We start from the raw sequence: 25,696 nt of genomic DNA, 5'->3' as shown, positions 1-25,696 counted from the left end.
ATGCACTGGATGTCTGGGGTGCTGCAGCAGAGATCGCGGGGATCCCCAGCAGCGGGACCACCACGACCAGACATCTTATCCCGTAAGATAAGATGTCTAGGGGTGGAGTACCCCCAAGGCCACTGCCATAAAAGACACTTTCCAAGACAATTTTGGATGGTCTTCTCACAATGGTTTTTACTGTACATGAAGAATTATGGTTTGCAATCCCTGCACCTTTCTGAACGCTTCATTTCCAGCACACAGAGACCATGACGAACAGTTAGAGGAGAAGTAGTCCGAGTTTAGCACACACAGGAAGAGACAGACAAATGTTAGATGATTAGCGGATCCTGGTTAGTCTGACTGGGGGCAGCTTATCCTGCAACCTGACCATGCACTAAGGCTACACAGATGGGTCATGTAGGTGGATAGTGAAGGACAGACAAGAGCAGCGTGTACCTTTCTCTACCACAACAGGCCGTAACACCAATACAGGATAGCCACGAATACGCCGAAGAATACGGCTGGGACGGGAAATAATGCGGAAGGCTGAAGAAGGGAAGGGATATTAAAAATCACTTAGATGTTTGAATCAATATAAAGCCAGAGAAAGTGATTTTCGCTGGTAATAGGAACAGATCAATCAAATGCCACCTGCAAAAAGGGAATTTAAGGACATCTCATAGAATAGATTAGTAATACAAATCAAATATTAAAATCCGTCAAATCAATCAGTTAATTCTGAAATTCTGGAAAACCTTTCATTTTCAATGGCTGACCAATGATCCAGAATGTCACCAGACCAGAAGGTATAGACTGGAGATTACCAATAAGAACTCTCCTACTAGTATACGTGATGCCGGGATAATGATTGGGTGGCATGTGTAGCTGGATGATTCCTGACATCTGTTCTAAACTTCAGGCTCAATAAATAAAAAGAATCCCAATTTCATAACACTTGTGTCTATATAGGGTGGGATACTGGTGAATTCATCTCCCAATGTCTGATTCCTCACTTTGATCTGCTTCACCTTTCTTGATACAGCCAGAACGGACATGGAGGACATATTTAGTCACACATACAAACATCAGTTATTCAGTGAGAGAAGCAATGTGTCAATCACTACTCACATCACAAACTGGTGGCATACATATGTGACATAGGTGAATACACAACTGTGCTGTGTCTGCGGTGGATCACACTACTAGGCAGATTCTACAAAACCCTGCTGCATCATATCTGACTTAATGGCAAGGATCAGGACTGGTACAGAACATATAGGTGACGCTTCCTTCCCCTCCCTCCCATAGACATGTCATAGGAGCAGATATCTGATCAAACTGTTTAGCTTTGTAGGAAAAACGTAAAATCGGGCATTACTCTATAGGAGATATTATAAAAGGGGTTAGGCTGGGTTCACACCACGTTTTTGCAATACATTTCCCGTATAAGTTATCAATTTGAAAACCATACAGAACCGTATTGAAAACCGTATGCATTGACTCTCCATTAAAAACCATCTGCCAAACGATGCATAAGGGTGTACGTTTTGCATCTTAAATTTTTTTCCCGTACCCAACACAGTAGCCTACCAAGGTTTTTGGTCCGGGTGAAAAACTGTATTGAAACCATATACGTATTTTTTTTTATTTATTTTTTTTTAACAGGGGAGTCAATTGGAACAGTATGTGTGTATTCCATCCGGTTTGCACCATACGGGTTTTGACTTTGCCCATGCAAACCGAATGGTTTTTTTCTTGGAATTTCAATCAAACAAATGAAACTTTATTCATTATTGAGTGAAAAGTTAAAAACGTATAAGTTTTTTTTTCTTAAAAAACGGATGCAACCGGACATCATTTTTCAAACCGTATACAGGTTAAAATAAGCACACACGTTTTGATACAGTTTAGTCAGCTATTGAGGAATCCATTTTTCATCAAAAACCTGATACGGGAACTGTATTGCAAAAACGTGGTGTAAATCCAGCCTTATACAGGAATAGAAAAACAGAGCTAATTTCTTTGCAAAAACGCTCCCCGTCTGTCTCCAGGTTGGGTGTGGTTTTGCAGCTCCGTTCCACTGAAGTGAATGGAGCCAAATTGTAATACCACACCCAACCTGGGGACAGACAGGGAGCTGTTTTTAAAAGAAATTAGCTCTGTTTTTCTAATCCCAGATAACCCCTTTAATGTGTATAAGTGAAAAGACACCAATTTACAGCGTATTACAGGAGATGTCAGAGATTGTAAGAAACTAAACTTGCAGCAAGATATGTAATAAAACAAAGTACTCATCTACTAACCCCCCCCCCCACACACCTTTCTGGAGTCAATGGCGGTCTTGGGACAATGACATGCTGTACATCTATATGACAGCAGCAGTCAATCACTGACCTCAGTGGTCACAAGCCGTAGATAATAGTGGTTACATTATATACAACCATGTGACCTCTGTGATCCAAAGTATTGAAAGCCCAGCTGGGACCATATATAGAAGCCTTAAAACAATGGTTGTGTTAGACGAGTAACAAAAAGTTTAACCGCAACTTTTTTGCTTTGGTTTTGCTTGGTCTGAAATATGGTGCTCCACATGTCTAAAATAGCCAATTAATATACTCTAAAAAAAATAAAAATAAACTAAATTCAAGTAGCTATTAAAGGGACTGTCTAAGACAGTGTTTCCCAGCCAGGGTGCTTTCAGCTGTTGCAAACCTACAACTCCCAGCATGCCCGGACAGCCGAAGGCTGTCTGGGCATGCTGGGAGTTGTAGATTTGCAACAGCTGGAGGCACCCTAGTTGGGAAACACTGGTCTAAGATTTTAAGAAATAAAAGCTGTCGGCAAGAAATGTTGTAAACTAAAAAAAATGATAAATCAAACATTGCTCACTAAATCCCCGCTGATCCAGTACTGATGCTCCATCAGTGCTGGATCAGCGGGGATTTAGTGAGCAACATTTCTTTCCGACAGCTTTTTTTCTTAAAATCTTAGACCGGTGTTTCCCAACTAGGGTGCCTCCAGCTGTTGCAAATCTACAACTCCCAGCATGCCCGGACAGATTGTAGATTTTTAACAGCTGGAAGCACCCTGGTTGGGAAACACTGTCTTAGACAGTCCCTTTAATAGCTACCTGAATTTAGTTTATTTTTTATTTTTAGAGGACATGAATTGGCTATTTTAGACATGTGGAGCACCATATTTCGGACCAAGCAAAACCAAAGCAAAAAAGTGGGGGTTAAACTTTTTATTACTCATTTAACACAACCATTGTTTTAAGGCTTCTATATAAGAGGCTTATTCTTGTTTTAATAGTTAGGAAGGCAAAGCAGCTGTGCAGCGTTATCTGGGGCATCGCTCATGGGTGATAGTAAAATCACATTACTGCTACCACCTCATAACATTAAAAGGGGTACTCCGCCCCTAAAAAATATTTTCCCCTCTCCAAAGGATAGGGGATAAGAGGTCTGATCGCAGGTGGTCCCGCCGCTGGGGACTCACACGATCTCCCTGCTGCACCCGGCGTCTGTTTTGAGCATTGGGAGCAGTGCCGAAGGCTCGTGACCTCATGGCCACGCCCCCCACAATGCAAGTCTATGGGAGAGGGCGTGACTGAAGTCCTCCCATAGACTTGCATTGTGGGGGTGTGGCCGTGACGTCACGAGCCTCTGCCCCGCATAGCCAGTCATCCGACACGGAGCAAAGGTCACTCCGCGCACCGGAAGTCTGGGGTGCCGCAGCAGAGATCGCGGGGGTCCCCCGCGATCAGCCATCTTCTCCCCGATCCTTTGGATAGGGGATAAGATGTCTAGGGGCGGAGTTCCCCTTTAAACTTTGCTTATGCGGTAAAAAAATGGAACAAGCTATCTTTAAAAACAATAAAATTAAATAAAAAAAAGGTTCACTGGGCCCTAGTATTGTGCAGTGTACTGTAGCACTAAGCCCTCCAGAACAAGAGGCTCCACATGCATTTCACACCAGTCCGGTGCAGTTTATAAAACATGCACATCTCACAGGTACCACAAGGTACCACCAGCAAAAATGGGACTCATTTTTGGTACAGAAAGAAAAACTGCATGTCACACATACATGTGAGGAGCCCACTCTAGGATTCATATCCTTCATATAAGGGATACAAGAGAATGTTAAAAAATGTGAATACAATGAATCTGGTAGAGATGGTCTTCAGGCACTGGCACATCTATGTTAGTCCCACACATTGTAGAGCTGCTCTATACAAAGCTAAATAATGGCATCCCTGAAATAGAAGCGGTGACATATGAGAAGAATTAAGTAAAGCACGATGGGCAGCAAGTGAAGTGGTCTTCTTCCTGTGCTTTGTAAACCACAGTTACCTCATGGTCTGTAGCACATGTAAATAACAGCAGTCAGGAGTCCGGTATACATACAAGCCATGGTGCACGGGGGCCGGAGACCTCTTATAACTTACATTATTCCCCTTCTCCTGCAGCAGCTTAAGGTTCTCTTTACATTGCTTGAGCTCTTCAGCGATCATTTGCTTTTCTTGTTCTGTTTTTTCAAATGTCACTTTCAGCTCAGATAGTTTCGTTTGGGTATTTTCATACTAGAACAGTAAAGGTTAAATTTGCAGTCACATTCATAGTACACGGACATTACTGGATAGTGATCACAATGCAGTGACATTTCTTTAATCCAGAACAAAATGATTTGAGACTTTAAAACTGCTCCGGTAACTTTACACTAGAATTCTCCAGAACGGGGATACCAACAGTAAGGGGATGCTCACACTATGGAATTCAGCAAGGAAAATGTCCCCATTCAATTTCTCTGTGCATCAGCACCTTTACTGCTTCATAATATAAGGAGCAGAAATTATGCCGAACCAGACTTTTTTTTTTTTTTTATGGAATTCATTTTTTTAATAGAAATAAGCACTGAAGGTCCTATTGAGCAATGGGTTTTTACTAACATGTTCAATCTTTTGCCAGAAATTAAATCTTCTTGGAACTGATTTTATTTTTTGACCCAGGTTAAAAAAGTGAAAGGTGGGGAAAAGCTGCTGAAATGCCTCAGCATTGCCCACCTCCCAGCCTCCCCTCTTTCCTTCCATTGCACTTAACTGACTTCCAGGGCTTGGCTTACAGTGCTGAGCTGTATACAGATAATGAGCCTGCACCAAGCTTACTAATAACCCTGCACGCACAGTGAAGTACTAAAGCCACTGCCCACAGCAGGTCACCATGAGTGCTCCACTTTTTATAAGCACTGTGCAGGAATGTTATCTGTGTACAAGCCTTATACACTGCTCAAAATAATAATGGGAACACTTAAACAACACAATGTAACTCCAAGTCAATGACACTTCTGTGAAATCACACTGTCCACTCAGGAAGCAACACTGATTGACAATCAATTTCACAGGCTGTTGTGCAAATGGAACAGACAACAGGTGGAAAATATAGGCAATTAGGAAGACACCCCCAATAAAGGAGTGGTTCTGCAGGTGGTGACCACAGACCACTTCTCAGTTCCTATGCTTCCTGGCTGATGTTTTGGTCACTTTTGAATGCTGGCAGTGTTTTCACTCTAGTGGTAGCATGTAGACTCCCTACAACCCAAAGTGGCTCAGGTAGTGCAGCTCATCCAGGATGGCACATCTATGCGAGCTGTGGCAAGAAGGTTTGCTGTGTCTGTCAGCGTAGTGTCCAGAGCATAAAGGCGCTACCAGGAGACAGGCCAGTACACCAGAAGACGTGGTGGAGGCCATAGGAGGGCAAAAACCCAGCAGCAGGACCGCTACCTCTGCCTTTGTGCAAGAAGGAGCAGGAGGAGCACTGCCAGAGCCCTGCAAAATTACTTCCAGCAGGACACAAATGTGCATGTGTCCACTCAAACGGTCAGAAACAGACTCCATGAGGTAGGTATGAGGGCCTGACGTCCACAGGTGGGGGGTTGTGCTTACAGCCCAACACCGTGCAGGACGTTTGGTATTTGCCAGAGAACACCAAGATTGGCAAATTCACCACTGGTGCCCTGTGCTCTTCACAGATGAAAGCAGGTTCACACTGAGCCCATGTGACAGATGTCAGAGTCTGGAGATGCCGTGGAGAACGTTCTGCTGCCTGCAACATCCTCCAGCATGGCCGGTTTGGCGGTGGGTCAGTAATGGTAAGGGGTGGCATTTCTTTGGGGGGGGGGGGGGGGGGGGGGGGGGGCACACAGCCCTCCATGTGTTTGCCAGAGGTAGCCTGCCTGACTTCCATTAAAGTGCAACTCTCATTAAAACTAATTTTTGCTATTGCACTCCTTATGGTAAATAAATAAATATTTCTAATATAGTTTGTTTAAAAAAAAATTACGTTTTCTATGTTTTATTTGTGCTTAAAAAAAAGCTCAAGAGCACATTTTCCCCCATGTTATACACAGACTTTGGACCGAAGCCCAAACACAGAAAGTGCAGCCTGGAGTGCTGAGGGGTGTGTGTCCAGCCTCATACAGGAGGCAGTGCTGTGGAACTTAAGCAGCTTAGCAACGCCTTTTTGACACTTTAAGCCTTGGACAGGAACCTGATCTAATCATTTATGAAAAGGCCTTCAAGCTTATAAAAAGTACACTTCATTTTATTGCCACATTACTTGGCAACCCACGCCTGCAGCTCATAGTATGCAGATATGCTGACAGATAAAACAGATAAATAAACTCACATACTTATTGCAGGAATAATTAAGTCCCCCCATAACCATTTTCCCTCCATCTGGGGTTAATTGAGACAATCCTTGTAATAAGGACTTTCTGCTCTCATCTACTTTAGGATGTTATAAGAAAATAATCAGCAGCTCACATTTAGAGCTAAACTAGAAGTAATGTACCTGTGACCAGTAAGTGCACTATTTGTGTATAATGGAATATTGCATGATGAAGGAAGATGCTCAGAAAACTTACTTCTTGTTGAACGGTGAGTACGCGCTTCTCTGCCTCTTTAAGTTGAACTTTCAAGTTGTTTGCCTCTCGCTGACTCTGTTCTTTTATGGATAACACCTGACTTTCAAGATCCCTCCGGGTACTCTCCAAGACACCGAGATCACTTGAGAGGTCTATAGACTGCTTCTGAGAGCTGGAAGGGAGAAGCAAGTAAACAATGTTAAAATTGATTTTTTTACTAGTTTACCAGTGGAATATATATTCCTACAATACTGAAAATATTGCTTGTATGACCCCAAACACAATTTACTTTGGCAGCCTTAAATACTCCAGTCCTTTAGCACTCAGAACTTACATAGGAAAACATTTTTGTAGCATTTTTTTTAAAGTTTTTAAGGCAGTTGTACAAGCATTACAAAAATGGCAGATATTCTCCAGAAACAGTTCCACAACTATGTATGGGTCATGTCTGATACTGCGGAGTAGCTTTACAGAACTGACAGAAGAATCCTTGATAGCTTTTTGAACATTCCCCCTCTTGCCAATAAACAACCAGCTGATAGTAATAGGTGACCCAGGATGTAAATTGTAGGCACTGACCGAGGCTATGAGGAAGAATGCAAATCTAAAACAAATTACTGTGTGTGTTCAACAATAGTTTCCAGCAAACGCATGCTATAATTCTTAAGACAAAATGATTTACTTAAAGGGGTACTCCGCCCCTAGACATCTTATCCCCTATCCAAAAGATAGGAAATAAGATGTCTGATCACGGTGGTCCCACCGCTGGGGACCCCTGCGATCTCCCTGGTGCACCCGGCGTTCATTTAGAGCGTCGGGTTCAGCACCAGAGGCTTGTGACGTCACGGCCACACACCCTCTATGCAAGTCTATGGGAGGGGGCGTGTCACCCCGCATCGCCAGTCATCCGGCACGGAGCGAAGTTGTCTGGGGTGCCGCAGCCAAGTTCGTGGGGTTCCCATCAGCGGGACCCCCGCAATCAGACATCTTATCCCCTATACTTTGGATAGGTGATAAGATGTCTATGGGCGGAGTACTCCTTTAATAACTGGATCCAAGTATAGACCTGAACTGCTGGTTTACCTATTCTACTGGGCTCGCACAATGTTTCACTTGTGTTTTATTATGGTTTTTAACAGGTAACACACTTCCCCTGTTAAACCATGTCGTCAATTGTGGTTCACATGCATGCAGTTGTTTCATGACCTTAAAATCTGATGACACAAAAATAAAATGCATTGTGTGAACCCATGCTTACAGCTTTTTGGAAAATTGGTGTCCTCACACCTGCCGAGCACAGAAAACGATAACTACATTTGGCAGCTACAGAGGAGCTAGCAGATCAAAAAGTGTGTACAGTATTGACACCGGTCCTCAGATTATGGGGCTATGAACTGGTGTAGATTTTAGATATCATGTAACACCAGTAAATCTCCTGGACGGTGGGAGGACACGCACCCTTGACTTCAACAAAAACCATTAAAAGTCGCAAATAGGACTTACATACAAAATATGCAACTTTTGTATGCCAGAAAACAGTAGTACAGATTCTGATAAATTTCCCCCTTTGGGTTGTATTGCAGTGTAACTCAACTTAAGTGAATAGGGCTGAGCTACAATAACACACAGAAGGAGGGGACAGGTATGATGCTGTTTCTGGGAGAAAACAGCCATGTTTGGCTAATCCTGGCACCCCCCCCCCCCCCCTCATCCTCCTTTACATTCCATTTTTGGTCTCCTTTCCAAATGTAATTACATGTCGAAACTTTTGACATGTCTATAATTGTTAGTCAGCAACGAACCTCTAAAAATCTAGAAGTCATTTAAGCCATTCCTCACCTGTGAAGCTCACACTCAACCCTCCGGCACTCTTTTGTCAAAGCAGCATTCTCTTTCTGTAGAGAGGAGCATTCTGCCTCCAGAGAGGTGACACTCTTCCTAAGTTCCTCCATTTCAGCTGTAAAGTGAGGGAGAGAATATGGTGTAATGGCATAACAAGTGACTAAAAAACTGTTGTACATATGGTAAAAGGTATCAGCAATTACAGTTTGTATAAATGAAGGCTGCTCTCTGTATGAGCACTCTATTACATGACAACAAGCAGAGATCCTGAAAACAGCAAAGAACCTTTATTGGCTGAACTTAAAGCAGATGAGACATGGCTAGATAGGGGTAGTCATCAGGATTTCGGTCCTCCCTTTTTTTTAACCCCTTAAGGACCAGACCAATTTTATTTCAGCATTTTTCCTCCTCACCTTCTAAAAATCATAACTCTTATATTTCCATCCACAGACACATATGAGGGCTTGTTTTTTGCGTCACCAATTGTACTTTGTAATTACATCACTTATTTTACAATGAAATGTACGGCGCAACCAAACAAATTATTTATGTGGGAAAAATTGAAAAGAAAACCGCAATTTAGCAAATTTTGGAAGGTTTTGTATTCACGCTGTACTCTTTCCGGTAAAAATGACATGTTTTCTTTATTCTGTGGGTCAATACAATTAAAATGATACCCATGTTATATGCTTTTCTATAATTGTACTGCTTAAAAAAAAAAATCTCAAACCATTTTAACAAAATTAGTATGTTTGAAATTGCCCTATTTTGACCACCTATAACTTTCTAATTTTTCCATATATGGGGCGATATGAGGGCTCATTTTTTGCGCCATGATCTGTAGTTTTTATCAGTACCACATTTGCTTAGGTTTTACTTTCCCTAAATTTTTTTTAAATTTTTTTTGGAATAAAATGTGACAAAAAACAGCAATTTTGAACTTTGTTTTAATTTTTTTTTTACATTTACGCTGTTCATCATACGGGATAATTAACAATATATTTTAATAGTTCAGACTTTAACGCACACGGCGATACCAAATATGTGTATTAATTATTTTTTTACGCTTTTTTGGGGGGAAAACTGACGTTTTACTTTTTTATTGGGGAGGGGAGTTTTCAAATGTTTTTACCTTTTTATATGAAATTTTTTCACTATATATTATATATATATAATATATATATATATATATATATATATATATTTTTTTTTTTTTACACTTTTTATGTCCCCGTAGGGGACTATTCATAGCAATCATTTGATTGCTAATACTGTGCAGTGCTATGTATAGGACATAGCACTGATCAGTATTACCGGTGATCTTCTGCTCCGGTCTGCTCGATCTCAGACCAGAGCAGAAGACCCCGGGAGACAGCCGAAGCCACCGGGGACCTCTGGCTGCCATGCTGGATGATCGGATCCCCGCTCCAGCGCTGCGGGCGATCCGATCATCCATTCAAAGTACCGCACTGCCGCAGATGCCGTGATCTGTATTGATCACGGCATCTGAGGGGTTAATGGCAGACATCCGCGCGATCGCAGATGTCCGCCATTACTGGCGGGTCCTTGGCTGATAGCAGCTGGGACCTGCCGCACATGACGCGAGCACAGCTCGTCATGGTGCGTTAATGACGTCCATTTACGTCCATTGTCGTTAAGGGGTTTAAAAAAAAAAAAAGAGAGGTCATGGGCTGGAATTACCAGGGATCATTCTGTGTTTGAGAATGCCCCCTGGGGGTTTTAAGCCTTATTTAAATGAAAGGAAAAAAGTCTTCTCAGTGCTGGAAAGTACTATAGGGATTAAAAAAAATAAAATAATAATAATAATAATATGCCTGGAATCATAATAAGAAGCCCTATGTAACTATCTGCTTATTTACACTCCCATTTTCCTGCTGACAGGAAAATGGGAGTGTAAATAATTTTTTTTTGGTTCAACTAAAACTGGAAAAAATAACTTTCAGACAGCCCCACCCTTGTCCTTATGTTGTAAAAACCCTTTTCCATTCACTTGGAATGGAACTGATCTGCAATACCACACACAAACTGAGAAAATGTGTGGACCGGTTTTTGGAAGAAAGCAATCTAGGTTTAATAATCAAGTTTTTAGGCAAAGACATCCTCACAGCCCAGTACTGACCTTGTAACCTTGCTGCCTCAGACAGCTGCTGGTCCTCCCGATCCTTGCACTGGGCCTGGAAACTGGCCTGTAGGTTGACGATTTCTGTCTCGTACTGACTGGCCATTTTACGCCAATGCTCGAGCTCAAACCGCACCTCCTGTAACTCTCCCTGAAGTTCTGCTATGTCTCCTTCTCTTTCAGTAGCAACTTGTTCAGAGACGTGTTTCAGGATGGCGATCTCTTCCTGAGCATTCATCAGCTCCTCCCGAGTACTAGCAATATCATTTTCTTTTTCTTCACGGAGGATTTCAATCTCTTCTTGTAGCCTGTGCAATTGAGCTGGCGAGAAATAAAGACAAAATCAATGCCATCGCAACCTTTGTCTGTCTCCAGCCCCTCATACTGTCTTCCATTGATAGTGTGGGACCATATTACTTTACAACTTACACCTTTACAACTTAAACCATACTAGAACATTGACAGCAGGAACCAAAATAATTCAGAATCCATTTGTAAAGGATATTTTATAGGGACTGGCTCTCAGATTCCCTAGTCCCAATGCATCGACAATTAAAACTAAATCCACTCTGTAATTGAACATTTCTTATTGCTTATTTCTACAGCTCCAATGCAGACCTATGAATCTCCATGGTAACAGACAAAAACCCTGTGTTGTCTGACCCTATTTTACACTTTCTTCAATCTGCTTCTAGTTTTATGCTATACACTCGATGGGTTATGAAGAAGTTCGGGACAGATGGAAGCAAGCATGGCTGCAGGATCAGACTACAGAGGGTCAATTTGTAGTCTGTAACCATGGAGGCAAAGATCTGCACAAAAGCTGTAAAACAAAAGACGACATGTTTAAGTATAAGTAAGTATTCACAATTAAAAAAATGTGCAAAACTATACTTAAAATTCTTTGCTGACACAAAAGGTCACTCCTTTAAAACCTGCAATGTAGATTTAAAATCCATAACAGAAAATCCCACAACATATGAACTGCAATATAAATGTCCCGTTAAAATCAATGGGAAGCATACTGTGGCCAGAGTTTAGGCAGATATTAATATAAATATGCATCAAAAGCTATGAGAGAAAAACAGTGTGTGAACATAGCAGGCAGAGCACCTTGGCTGTAACACATGCTGCCTGGCCAAAGATAACAGTATCACAGCAATAGACGTAAGGCACCTAAGAGGCAACAAGTGACTGGACATCACCAGAAATCTATCAAGGATGGTTGTCTGGTCGCACTGACTTGTGTGTTGCAAAATGACCACATTCATTTTCATTAGATGCAATGCAGGCATGGGATGCAGGCATGCAATGGGAAAAGATGGTGTGGTGTCCTAGCCTACATCATATATTAAACACTAAACGTTGGGAGCCAAATACCTTGGAGCTGCTGAATCTGTTTGGTGGACTCTTCGGCCTGTTTTCTACTGGATTTCCGCTCTTCTTCTAGAAGTGCTGAAAACATAATGTAAAACATGACGTTCTATCAATGGAAGAAATAAAAAGAAGCTGCATCTCTTACTTAGACATCTAACTGCTGAGCTGTGAAGTATGTGTTTTCTATATGGAGAGTGGCCACCCGCTGGCTAAATGGCCCTGTGTTATATTAGACTGGTTAAAACAAATGCTATAAACACTTTCAGTAACTAAAAAGTATTCTGATATAGAGGTATTTTCATTTTAAACAACAAGGTTACATACAACAAAGAAAAACACCTACTGCCCCCCCCCCCCCCTCCCACAAACAAAACAACCCCATGTCCACCATATGGCCAAATTCATGATAAATGACCCGTCATGTGAGTAAAGGCAGGGGAAACGGCAACAAGAGTCTAAACGGCACAAATAACTTTTAAAGGGTTTCTGAAGTCACTATTTCAAGCAGCTCTACGGATTGAATGTAGTGGTAGCATGGGGAGAGTAATTGAAGGCCCATTTACTGATCAGTGTGGGTCCCAGTGGTGGAGCTCCCATCAATTACACATTTATCGCCTATTTTATGGATAAATGAGAAATATCTGTGAAAAGTCCACTAATAAGTCATCTAGTATTATGATAAAGGCTAATGGAAACACAAAAACAAAAATATGGACCTGGCCATCATAAGCAAACCAGATGGCCTATTCCCCCCCAGAATATCCACTAACTGATCTCCAGAACACACATTTTACCTTGAAGTTCTAAGCATTTCTGTTTACTAGATTTTGCAAGATCCTGAGCCTCTGACAACTCTCTACGCAACTGCTGTAGGTCCTGCTTTGTATCATTAGAGCCAGACTGTACATTATGCAACTCATCTAGAAGGAAAGTCAGAAGGTATTACAATTACAATTTTCAGTAATATTACAAATGACAGAAATTATCTTAAAGCTGATTAGCTAAATGGGTTATCCTATATAGGGTTATCCTATATTATGCTTTTTTGGCAATGGAAGCAAAGAAAACAGAAGATCCCCCCACTCATTAGTGGTCAGGTTGTCAATTGCCAGGCTGATGTGTATATGTGCACAGACAACATCCTGTCAGTCACTGCAGAGAGGGGTACACTATCACTATCTAACAGCTATTACTCCTTAATGGGGTACGGCATGGGACTCCCCATGATCTCCGGGCGCCACCCAGGGCATTCTAAACCCTTTTGTTCAGAACAATGAGTTGGGGTGACCGTGGTTGTGATGTTAGGCCACGCCGCCTATATTCAAGTCTATGGATAGGGAATAAAATGTCCACAGGGGTGGAGTACCCATTTAACACCCCAATACACTTTCTTGCTTGACTTAAAGAAAACTTACCTTTTAATATAACTTTATTAAGTGGTTCATTTAGCTCTTGTTCATCCATTAGGCCGTCTGAAAAAACAAAAGAAAACCCTTTCATGAAATGATTGCTCTTCCCTAGGACAGAATAACCTGCCGTGCTACTTGTCCTTGTATAAAATCAGAAGCATGAGGAAATACAGTATATGCTCAGATCATTCTTAGGGGCACCATATATTACAGATCTCAGGTATGATGTGAATGAGTCCCTTTAGACATAAATACAAGTCCAAAATGTTATACTGCCAAACCCCATTACCTGGGCAAAATTAATCTCTCAATTTTAACATTAAACCCTTATCTTATTTACCGTATTTTTCGTCCTATAGGACGCACCGGCGTATAAGACGCACCCAATTTTTAGGGGTAAAATCTAAAAAAAATAAAGATTTTGAACCCAATAGTGGTCTTCAACCTGTGGACCTCCAGATGTTGCAAAACTACAACTTCCAGCAACGGCTGTCCGGGCATGCTGGGAGTTGTAGTTTTGCAACATCTGGAGGTCCGCAGATTGAAGACCACTGCAGGAGAAGGTAATACTCACGTGTCCCCGCCGCTCCGGACCCGTCACCGCTGCCCTGGATGTCGCTCCATCGTTGTCGCCGTGTCCCTGTTGCTCCGGAACGTCTCTGCTGCCGGCCGGGTATCCTCGCTCTCCGTCGCCGCCATCACGTCGTTACACACGCGACGACGTGATGACGAGGAAGGAGAGCGCCGGCATAAAGGGGATCCCTGAACAGAGAAGACACCGAAGAGGCAGGTAAGGTCCCTCCCGGTGTCCTGTAAGCACTAACCCGGCTATTCTGTCGGGCTGTTCGGGACGGTGAAATCGCGGCGGTCCCGGACAGCCCGACTGAACAGCCGGTTTAGTGTCACTTTCCCTTCAGACGCGGCGGTCAGCTTTGATCACCGTGTCTGAAGGGTTAATACAGGGCATCACCGCGACCGGTGATGTCCTGTATTAGCCACGGGTCCCGGCCGTTGATGGCCGCAGGGACTGCCGCAATAGGGGTGTATTCGCCGTATAAGACGCACCGACTTTTTCTCCCCAGTTTTGGGGAAGAAAAAGTGCGTCTTATACGGCGAAAAATACGGTACCTTATTTAGGGTTTTTCCTGACACTATAGCCACATTATACACTTTATTACCCAAAACTACTGAACCTATTTAGGGATGATTTCAAGAAATGGGTTCTTCCATAGTTATCGTGGCTTTGTAGGGAACATACAGTAAAAACAGTTGACCTACCGAGATTACTTTGTCTATTTTCATTCCACAGCTATTCCAGTCTTCATGATAGAAAAGAGGACACATGACATGCAAAAATGTTTTGGGGAGGTTTTCAGTCCCTGATTTTATAAAATATAAGGTAGCTAGAATTGCCCCAATATTCCCGTTTTTCAAGGTGCGTTACAAATTTTTCTCCAGGACTTCAGATTAATTTTCGCTGGCGGTTATCACAGGTTGTGATAATACGATTAGTCAGAGGCCTGTGACACTGTCACAATATAAATATAAAATATACACCTCCCCCCTACAAAAATGTTTAGCATCACACAGGTCTTCTCCTAATTGTTATCTGTATCAAATGTGAGAAAACACAAACCAGAACTTCTGTTTATTCACTTTCGAGGACAGGAATGCTCTTTGCCCCAAAAGCCCCCGTATCTGCCTCCTGGAGGTCAGGCTTCCTGCGAAAACTTAAAAGCAACTTTCCGATTATCTCAATTTATACTCCAGCTACACATATAGCATCCTGATGGAAGTTGTCAGACCAGTATTTTTAGCATTATATTCCTGAATAAGAAGACTGCAGCGTTTCTGCGAGTCATGCACTTCTCAATAGATCCTGTGTGGGTGAGAGGGTTGGCATGTTACACCAGTCTTGGCAAATGCTCCCCCTGCACCACTGCTGATTTTAAGATTGAGAGTGCATAGCTGTGGAAATTGGGCATGAATCGTATTCTCCAGAAAGGTGCAAAAACATTGTTATGTCACATAACCAGGAGGAGCAGTAAAAGAATCAAGCGGAGTGTAGGGCAGTCAGAAGGTAGGTTAAAGGAAAACTGTCAGCAGGTTCACCCACACTAAACCCAATACACTTGGTTATAGTGTGGGTGAACAGGAGTTCATACAGAGGTCACTTACTTTTTTTTGTCCATCTGCCGCCGAGTTATGCCCCTGTAAAGTTCCTTACTTCAGTGTATGATTAGCGCTTTCAAGGCGGGACCCCCGTCGGCCATCTGCTTCGGCCTCCCGCACTGAAGTTTATATGCCCGCCCCCGTAGTATGAATATTCACTATCTTCAACTCCAAGTCCTAGTGACGAGGAGTCACATACCCCTGGGCACAGCGCACTGTTTGCAGAGCGCATGCGCATGATGCCGTGTGTACGTTGATACTGAAGCCTTGCTACTCCCGACTTTGGGGTTTAGCGAGGGACCGGCGCATGCGAAGTGGCACTGCACATGCACCGGTCCCTCGCTACACCTGGAAGTCGGGAAAATAATGAATATTCAAACAACGGGGGCGGGCATATAAACTTCAGTGCGGCTGATGGGCAAAAAAAAAAACAAAGGGACCGACCCCGGTATGGGTTTAGTGTGGATGAACTTGCTGACAGTTTTCCTTTAATCTCCCTGGCGGTATGATTCTGTCTGGAAATTTGTACCAAAAGCGGTACAATTTTTTGCATTGAAATCTCACATCTCCCCCCTCACATTCCCCCCCCCCCCCCCCCCCCTTGTCACCTTGTCTTGTCCTGCAGCAGAATACACTAGGTTTGCCGGGCAGATTTCAAACCTAGTGTATTTCCTGCAGAACAAGCCCTTTCCCCTTCAGCCAATCACTGGCTTTACACCACTGCGGCCTGTGATTGGCTGAAAAGGGAAAGGTCCTGCAAGATGAATAGTGAAGAGAGCAGGGACCAGAGCGCACGGAGGGGAACAACATCTGCAGGGACCGGGATTAGGTGAGCAAAAGTTTTTTTTTATTTTCCTCCTTTTTACTTTTACACTTAGCTCAGTGTTTTTCTACCAGGGGGCCTCCAGCTGTTGTGAAATTACTACTCCCAGCATGCCTGGACAGCCTTTGGCTGTCCAGGCATGCTGAGAGTTGTAGTTTTGCAACATCTGGAGGCCCCCTCGTTGAGAAACACTGACTTTTAGTACATGTCTTTACCTGCTCTGGCCGGCCCCCGCCATGGGAGCCAACCCGAGCAGATAATCACATGTTTTCCCGGGGGCTGCATCACTATATCGCAAAAAGCAAAAATCACGATTCGATTGCTTTTGCGATATATTGTGCACAGCAACTCTGCAATTCTACCCCGAGCTTGGGAATACCGCTAGGCTGGTTAAATGGAAGTGGCATGAAATGCCGGCAATAAGTAAGCAAAACCCCTTTGTTCTTATTTCTTGACATGAATGGGAGGGGGAAGCAGTAAGTTCACCAGACTTCTGGGCTTCTGACTGGGGATCCGGCTACAAAGCCCTGGAAAGCTAGAATTTCTTTAGTAAAAGGTATATTATAAAACAATACTTTTAGACAGCTACAGTTTTACATTTTTTTTTCGGAACAGTCCTTCAAGGAGATGCTTCTCTGCATCTAACCCCATGATATGTGGGGGGGGGACCATACTAGTTAGTTCAGCCATTCTCAGATGCTGTTCATAGCACAGTTTTTTTTTATTACATTAACACAAAGTACACAACTGAAATGTATGACAGCAAGGTAGTCATGTTTTGTAGTCTACCTGCAGGAGCACAGCAATATATCAATATTACCTGTAGTGTCGTCGCTGCTTTTCTCCTTGCTAGGACTGAGTGTGTCCGATAAATCTGAATCCTTCACGTCTGCAGGACTCCCTAGAATGGCCCAAAAGAAACAGACGTATTAATAAGATGCGATGGTCCAAATTTATACCAGTGTGAAGAAAGGGAATCTAACACTGACATACAATAAAAGCTGCTACAAAATACAGAATAAAATACAGAACAGAATAAAATCAAGGTCCCGCATCTAAATGATCCCACAAGTAAGTTATTGGTGGCTAGAACAGACAGCGCAGCACTTTTGCATACTACCACATCCACTTATCTAGCACAATAATGTTGCAGAGAAACACCATTTTAAGGGTCTATTCACACGGCAGAATTTCTGCTTGCGGATTTCTGACTCAAATTAAAGGCCATAGAATTCTATAGGATTCCACACTCCCATTCACACCTTTGAATTTCCGCTTGCAGAATTCCGCAAGCGGAAATTCAGAAGTGTGAATAGGAGTGTGGAATCCCATAGAAGTCTATGGGCACAGTGCGGTCAGGGCCTGTACATGCCTCCCTCTCTCACCATTGTTTGTCACAGGGTGCTAAGAGTAATCGATCAGAACCACAGCTACTGGATGATGCAGTAAAGTGATAAGCGGTAAAGATTGACATGCAGCTACAATTTATCCATCCGTATTCAGTCATCTAGGCGGAAGGCTCAGGAATAATAGAGGAAGCATTTTTTTTCCCATCAGGCCACCTCATGAATAATAATTCACATTGCATAATGAATATGATAAAACATGATTGTTTATTCCTCATTAGGGGTGAGCCCTATTGGCGTGTAACGATAACTGATCACAATTTGGGGAGAGGGAGAATCAGTGTCATCTTTTAGGTGGATTACAAAGTATTGGACAGATCACCTACTACTTTTATGCTGTTGGCTTTATGGCCCACAACAGAAAGACCAAGTTGTTGACCACATAACACAAGAAATCAGAGTTCAGAAACACGACTGCCAACTAGGATCAACCTCACAACAATGGCACTTATCAGTTCTGCAAACAGGCGCATCCTGCAGAACCATTTATGGCCAAAACAACTGGTGCCCTAAACGCTTAGGAATGAGATGTGGAAGGAGGGGTGAGATATAGCAAGGGGCGAAACCAACACTTCCATCAACACCAACACTCGCACTGCTGCTAAGCACGTTTACCCTTTCAGTGCTAGCATAAATCTGGCAAAGCAGGGGCTATCACATCAGTTCACACCGGCAATCTACATAACACATGGAGCATGCTTAAAATAGAACACACATGTAATTGTATATGGATGTGCAGCAGACTGAGACTTGTGTCCCCCTTTCCCCATTATTGCCAACTACACATACAGATCCTACTTCCTACAAGATCACTCTGCAAGACATGACAGTCATTTTATACTATATATATATATATATATATATATATATATATATATATATATATATATACACATACACACACACACACATATATCTATATATATATAAACACACACAAATTTATATCCCTGTTCACATGAGGTCTTATGAATTGATATTGGATCCCGCATGTCACCCAGAGGCCATATGCCCAGCAGAGGTGAACGAAATGAGTGTTACGGTCACATCTGAAAGGAGGCCACCTCCACGTGGTGGATGGGGGACACATTTTGATCAAAAAGAGCCTCAATTTTTTGACCAAGAGTGCTGCTGCAACCTTCTTTTTTGTATATATAATGTTTAAAAATAAAAAATAAATTAACTGTATAAAATTTAAGCTATGAAAGTGCCACATAATAGAAAGTTGAATTTTGTGACTGCTAGGGGTCCCAGCCTTGGGATCCCAACAGATCATGAGATTGGGGGTATCGTTTAACCCATTTAATTGGACATGATACAGTGAATAAAATCTTTTTTTTAATTAATTTTTTTTATAAAACTACAACCAAAAGCTGTAAGTTGTCAAACTACGACACACACCAATCCCTGTCAGTAACTGCAAAGCTGTGAAGACAATAAAACAGTGGTCTGCAACCGGTGGCACGCAGGCATTGGTGAAACTACAACTCCTAGCATGCCCCTCCAGCTGCTGGGAGTTCAAGTTTAACCACAACTGGAGAGCCAAAGGTTGCATACTACTGCTATAATGTATTGAGAAAGTGCTGAGCGCTCTGAGTCAGCCTGACAGTCTGTTCATACCACATAGGACAATACAGCTTATGGGATAATGGTTACTCCATACGGCAGGGTTTCCCAACCAGGGTGCCTGCAGCTGTTGTAAAACTACAATTCCTAGCATGCCCGGACAGCCGTTGGCTGTTCGGGCATGCTGGGAGTTGTAGTTTTGCAACAGCTGGAGGCACCCTGGTTGGGAAACCCTGCCATACGGTCACAATGCACATTCTATACCCCCTTCCCCACTGTACCTTTCAGATGCGGAGATTCTTGATCGGCTTTAGTCAGATGCTCCACTTCTATGAGTTTGTCTGTCAAACAGAGAGAAGCTGGTGAGTGAGGGCGAGTGAAGCAATCTACATGAACGAGAAGCACATTCCATGCCCTTATTTAAAGCAGGGACAGAGCCCACCCATTCACATGGGCTGGGGAGAAACCTGGCCACTACTGCACAAGCTGTCCAAATGATAAATATTCCTAAATCTCACTTCATAGGACAAATATCCAACTGAGGTGATTTGTAATATGGATGCATTTATACATAAGTATTCGCAATAGGAAGACTGGCCAACAAATTTGAGAAAGGAACTGCCAGGGATGTACATTGGGCTTTATACAGATAAAACAGAACTTTCTTAAAAGACTTCTAGGCAGATTATCTTCCAGATAGGTCTCCTAACATAAGCTGGTAGCTTCTTCCAACTTCATACTGGAAAAAAAAATTGGCTTCCAGTTACTTTGGATAACACACAGTTCCATGAATGGTAAAAAAATTATGGTTGGCTGAAATGATAAAATATATACAGAAAAAGGTCTATACAACTAATTACACACGGTGGTAAGAGCGTGCAGCTGACCAGTGTGTTCAACCATTGAAGCGGGCACTCAGAATTGCTGGTTTAGGCGACGACAATACGAGGTGCAGGCCACAATTATAAGGGAATCTCTAGTGTTAGTCACAGCTACCGGTAGCTACTAGTTCTTAAGATTCCCCAATAACTGCAAAAAAACTGCAACTCCAGGTGCCGGGCAATGATAAAACATGTGCGGCAGCAACAGGATCTTACCGCTACATGTAAGAGCAACCTGATATGGCAGTGCTGGTTGGGCTGAATTCATTGATGGCTGGAAAATGTTGAAAAGATGTTATAATTCTAATAATAACCACCAGTTATTGATTTCCATAATGCTATAAAACCACCCATGAGTCACTGGCCCCCAAATACAGTGGGGCAAAAAAGTATTTAGTCAGCCACCAAATATGCTGAGTTGCATCCAAAGAACACCATACCTACTGTGAAGCATGGGGGTGGAAACATCGTGCTTTGGGTCTGTGTGTCTGAATGAATGGGGCCATGTTGAATGGGGCCATGTTGAATGGGGCCATGTTGAATGGGGCCATGTATCGTGAGATTTTGAGTGAAAACCTCCTTCCATCAGCAAGGGCAGGGAAGATGAAACGTGGCTGGGTCTTTCAGCATGACAATGATCCCGAACACACCGCACGGGCAAAGAAGGAGTGGCTTCATAAGAAGCATTTCAAAGTCCTGGAGTGGCCTAGCCAGTCAGATCTCAGCCCCATAGAAAACCTTTGGAGGGAGTTGAAAGTACGTGTTGCCTAGCGAAAGCCCCAAAACATCACTGCTCTAGAGGATATCTGCATGAAGGAATGGGCCAAAATACCAGCAACAGTGTGTGAAAACCTTGTGAAGACTTACAGAAAACGTTTAACCTCTGTCATTGCCAACAAAGGGTATATAACAAAGTATTGAGATGAACTATTGTTTTTGACCAAATACTTATTTTCCACCATAATTTGCTAATTCATTCTTTAAAAATCAGACCATGTGAATTCATGGATTTTTTTTCTCATTATGTCTCCCATAGTTGAGGTATACCTATGATGAAAATTGCAGGCCTCTCACATCTTTTTAAGTGGGAGAATTTGCACAATTGGTGGCTGACTAAATAGTTTTTTGCCCCACTGTAATATTAGGGAGCTTCTTGGTGGGTGGTCGGGTGGTTAAATAACCTAAGCCCGACTGGCAGGTATGAGACCCGTTTCTTGGGATCCAAAGGGAAGAGTGGGGGTATATCTAAGGCATATAAAACCTTACAACTTTCCTGCCCTTCGAAGAGGATGCCTTTTCAAAAGAAATGGGTGAGGGACATGGGTATTTAAGTTTCCGCTGCTTCGTAGGAAAGAGAATACTCAATTCCACTTAAAGTAACCCACTGTGTGTCTCATTTAGAGACATCCCGTAAACTGATGTACAGATGGTACCTCACGCCGGCCAGACTGGCAAAGATCTATCCCAAGGCATCCTCAAAGTGTTGGCGATGTAAGACAGGGAATGGATCATTAAAGCATATCTGGTGGGATTTCTTCGAGGTACTATTACTATTACTAGTAGGGGTGAAATAGAATTCAAGTAAGGACCAGAAGTGGCCCTATTATCGATGGGACTGGAGTCTACCTCATGAATATAACCATAACTATCCATACATTATCAGTTCCAAGATGTGCCATTGCAAGATGCTGGAAAAGCTTGGAACTGCCAAGTACAACCAAATAATAGGGCCCCTCAAACAGATACGTACTATGGAAAGTTTATGTTTGGATAAGATGGCAAATATTAAAGAGGGCAACATCACAGGTTGTGGGAACATTTTAAGGGAAAATTGATGGAGGCTGGAAACCTTCTTCTGGCTCAGGATAAGTGGATAGGAGGGGGGAATCAAGTTGAGGTGGAAACCAAAAGTCTATAGAAGATTAAGGAATAAGTTTTTTTCTTATTTTCTTAATGAGCCTAGATAAGCCTTAATAGAGGAGGAATGGGGAAGAAATTTACTTTGACTGAAGTGTGCATACTTCTGTGGATGTAGTGGTGTCTGTGGTGGGTCCACATCATAAGCGGCAGAAGCAAACATGAGCCGGTAATGACCGACACAGACGATAAACCAATGTCTGTCATGTAACTGTTTAATTATGAAACTAAAAACAAAAATTACCAACATGTGGTACTATTGGAATCATTCTGACCCTGACATTAGTTGGCATGTCATTTTTACCGTATGCCGAACTTGAAAAAAATATTGCCCTATAAAATTGCACAATTCCATTTTGTTTTCAATGGCTGGCTTCCTAATAATATAATCAAGGATGCCAGTAAAAAGTACAACTTGTCCTGCAAAAATTTGCCACAATAAAACTTTTTCAGTGGAAAAATAAAGTTAGGGGGTCTTAGAAGGTAAGGAGGAAGAAAATGTAAGCCACTAATTAAAATTTGGGGGATTGGGTAGGAGTTAAAAGGGTACTCCACCTGTAGACATCTTATCCCCTGTCCAAAGGATGGGGATAAGATGTCTGATTGCAGGAGTCCCCCCTGCTGGGGACCCCTGTGATCTCCCTGCTGCACTTGGTGTTTCGTTTCGAGCGTCAGGTGCAGGTCCAGATGCTTGTGACGTCACGGCCATGCCCCTCAATGCAAGTCTATGGGAGGGGAGGCGTGACAGCAGTCACGCCCCCTCCCATAGACTAACATTTAGCGGGTGTGGCCGTGACATCATGAGCGGGGTGTGACTGTGACGTCACAAGCCTATGGAGCTGCACCTGACCCTCTAAACGAATGCCAGGTGCCGCAGGGAGATCACCCGGGTCCCAGCTAGGGGGACTCCCGCAATCAGACATCTTATCCCCATCCTTTGGATAGGGGATAAGATGTCTAGGGGAGGAGTACCCCTTTAAGTAATACACTCTAACAAACCGAGGACTGGCTGCTTTGTTTTGGTCCATTAAATAAAATCACAATGAAATAAATCTTTGGTTAAACAGTGACAGTCTCTAGAATAGTCTATGGAGGCTGAATACTTCTGTAAGGCACAGTAAGTAAGAGGTCAGTGACAGAGTAATCAATACTGCTATATTACTGAAAAGGTAAGACGCCGCCAGCAAGTGCACGCTGATTGGCCGACCAACAGATCACCTGCTCTCTCTAGGGAATCCCTGACATACAACACCCCAATTTACTTTCTTCTCTTTCCTAAACAGCTCTGTTTCCAAGACTGCGACCTTTCATACCTTTCTAAATTCACTTGCCCTGCTTGCAACCTCAAACCTGCCTAACTACAGTGCCATGAAGTGACAGCGCACGTTGGGCATTTGCAGGTCACTGTGCACACAGGCCAAATCTTGATGAATCATAGCACACGCACACAGGGGGCTTAGCAGGGAAAGAAATAGACATGAGCAGTCATTGCTGGAGGCATGGAAGGAATGACAAGGCTGATACAAGATAGCAGCACTGTACATGTATCCACTGCAGTCAGGGAAAACATCTCATTTAAGTAGTTACTGGACATATGAAAAACTTCCCTTTTACGTTCATTGTAACCAAACCAAAATACCCCTTAGGCTTCTCATCCAGGTTTAGAAAAACCCAAACGCTTCCCTTCTAGAAACAGACTTTACTTTAGTGCTTAGTTTGTACATAGTATTGCAGTTCAATTCAATCAAAATTATATTAAAGGGGTACTCCGATGGAATTTTTTTATTTCTTAAATTACGGTAACTGGTGCCAGAAAGTTAAACAGATTTGTAAATTTCTTCTATTAAAAAATATTAATGCTTTCAGTACTTATTAGCAGCAGTATGCTACAGAGGAAATTCTTTTCTTTTAGAATTTCTTTTCTGTTTCTCCACAGTGCTCTCTGCTGACACCTCTGTCCGTGTCAGGAACTGTCCAGAGCAGCATAGGTTTGCTATGGGGATTTTCTCCTGTTCTGGACAGTTCCTGACATGGACAGAGGTGTCATCAGAGAGCACTGTGGTCCGACAGAAAACAAATCCAAAAAGAAAAGATTTTCCTCTGTAGTATACAGCTGCTAATAAGCAAGAAAAGTATTAAACATTTTTAATAGAAGTAATTTACAAATCTGTTTAACTTTCTGGAGCCAGTACACTTAAAAAGACCTAAAAAATTTTTTCCCACAGGAGCACCCCTTTAATGGAGCAATACCACATACAAGGACAAGTGTGGGAGTGGTATTGGAAGAACGCAGCTATGTTTTTCTAATCCTGGATAACCCCTTTTGGCCACTTCCATATGAAAACTAAGAAATACATTTAAATTGTAAACTAATGTAACTTAACAATGCATACGTGATTCTTGAATAGCCTCTCCATAGTAAATGCCCTCCTCCCCGTTCTGATCCTCGCCCCTCTCATGGAGAGATTTCCTTTTATATTGACTCTGGCCATGGCTTTGCATGTGTAATCAGCGCTAACAGGCGTCATGAAGAGAAATCTCTCTGCATCAATGTGCACTTGGGGCTTGGGAACACCCCATGTGCACCAAGCTACTTAATTTGCATAATTTGAAAACCAGAATAACTGAGCCATGGATCAGAACACGGTAAATACCATTGTCACCAGCACTACAAGCCTATACTAATAGGTTAGTGCGGGGGATGCCGATGACAGATTCCCTTTAAGCTTATGTTCACAAGTACAGGATCTGCTGCATACTTTCTGCAGGTGATTTTGCTACTCACTGTAGTCAATGGGTAGCAAAATTAGCAGCAGAAGACACGCGGAAGTTCCTGTACATTTGAACATATCCTTAAAGGGGTACTCCGGTGAAAACCTTTTTTCTTTTAAATCAACTGGTGGCAGAAAGTTAAACATATGTGTAAATTACTTCTATTAAAAAAAATCTTAATCCTTCCTGTACTTATTACCTGCTGAATACTACAGAGGAAATTCTTTTCTTTTTGGAATGCTCTCTGATGACATCACGCGCACAGTTCTCTCTGCTGACGTTATAATAATACTAACGCTTTATTTATTGTTGTCCTTAGTGGGATTTGAACCAAAGTCCCCAGCACTGCAAGGCAGCAGTGCTAACCACTGAGCCACCATGCTGCGATTAGCATACATCTGCTATGCACGATTGCTAAAATGGACAGAGATGGCAGCAGAGAGCACTGCGCTTGTGATGTCAGTAGTGTTCCAAAAAGAAAGGAA

The 25,696-nt window shown here is 42.6% G+C and overlaps 1 protein-coding gene across 4 annotated transcripts in view; it reads right to left on the bottom strand.

Annotated features, from left to right (window-relative positions):
* The window catches only part of SLMAP (sarcolemma associated protein), a 159,174-nt gene that overhangs the window by 5,254 nt on the left and 128,224 nt on the right, over nt 1-25,696 (bottom strand). For 2 of the 4 annotated variants that reach the window (XM_056524442.1, XM_056524440.1), the window contains 10 exons: nt 19,923-19,982; nt 17,490-17,570; nt 13,681-13,737; nt 13,060-13,185; nt 12,269-12,343; nt 10,889-11,209; nt 8,746-8,863; nt 6,907-7,078; nt 4,433-4,567; nt 442-531 (listed from right to left, as the gene is read on the bottom strand). In XM_056524442.1, coding sequence (XP_056380417.1) covers nt 448-531; nt 4,433-4,567; nt 6,907-7,078; nt 8,746-8,863; nt 10,889-11,209; nt 12,269-12,343; nt 13,060-13,185; nt 13,681-13,737; nt 17,490-17,570; nt 19,923-19,982 — 1,229 coding nt within the window. In that variant the 3' untranslated portion in view covers nt 442-447. The remainder of the gene's footprint in view (nt 1-441; nt 532-4,432; nt 4,568-6,906; nt 7,079-8,745; nt 8,864-10,888; nt 11,210-12,268; nt 12,344-13,059; nt 13,186-13,680; nt 13,738-17,489; nt 17,571-19,922; nt 19,983-25,696) is intronic. The other 2 variants (XM_056524441.1, XM_056524439.1) reach the window with 1 other exon arrangement.

Source organism: Hyla sarda, chromosome 6 (assembly GCF_029499605.1).
Source record: "Hyla sarda isolate aHylSar1 chromosome 6, aHylSar1.hap1, whole genome shotgun sequence".
Lineage (NCBI taxonomy): Eukaryota > Metazoa > Chordata > Amphibia > Anura > Hylidae > Hyla > Hyla sarda.
Note: the sequence above shows the minus strand (reverse complement) of the source record. Positions and strands in the feature narration are given on the sequence as shown.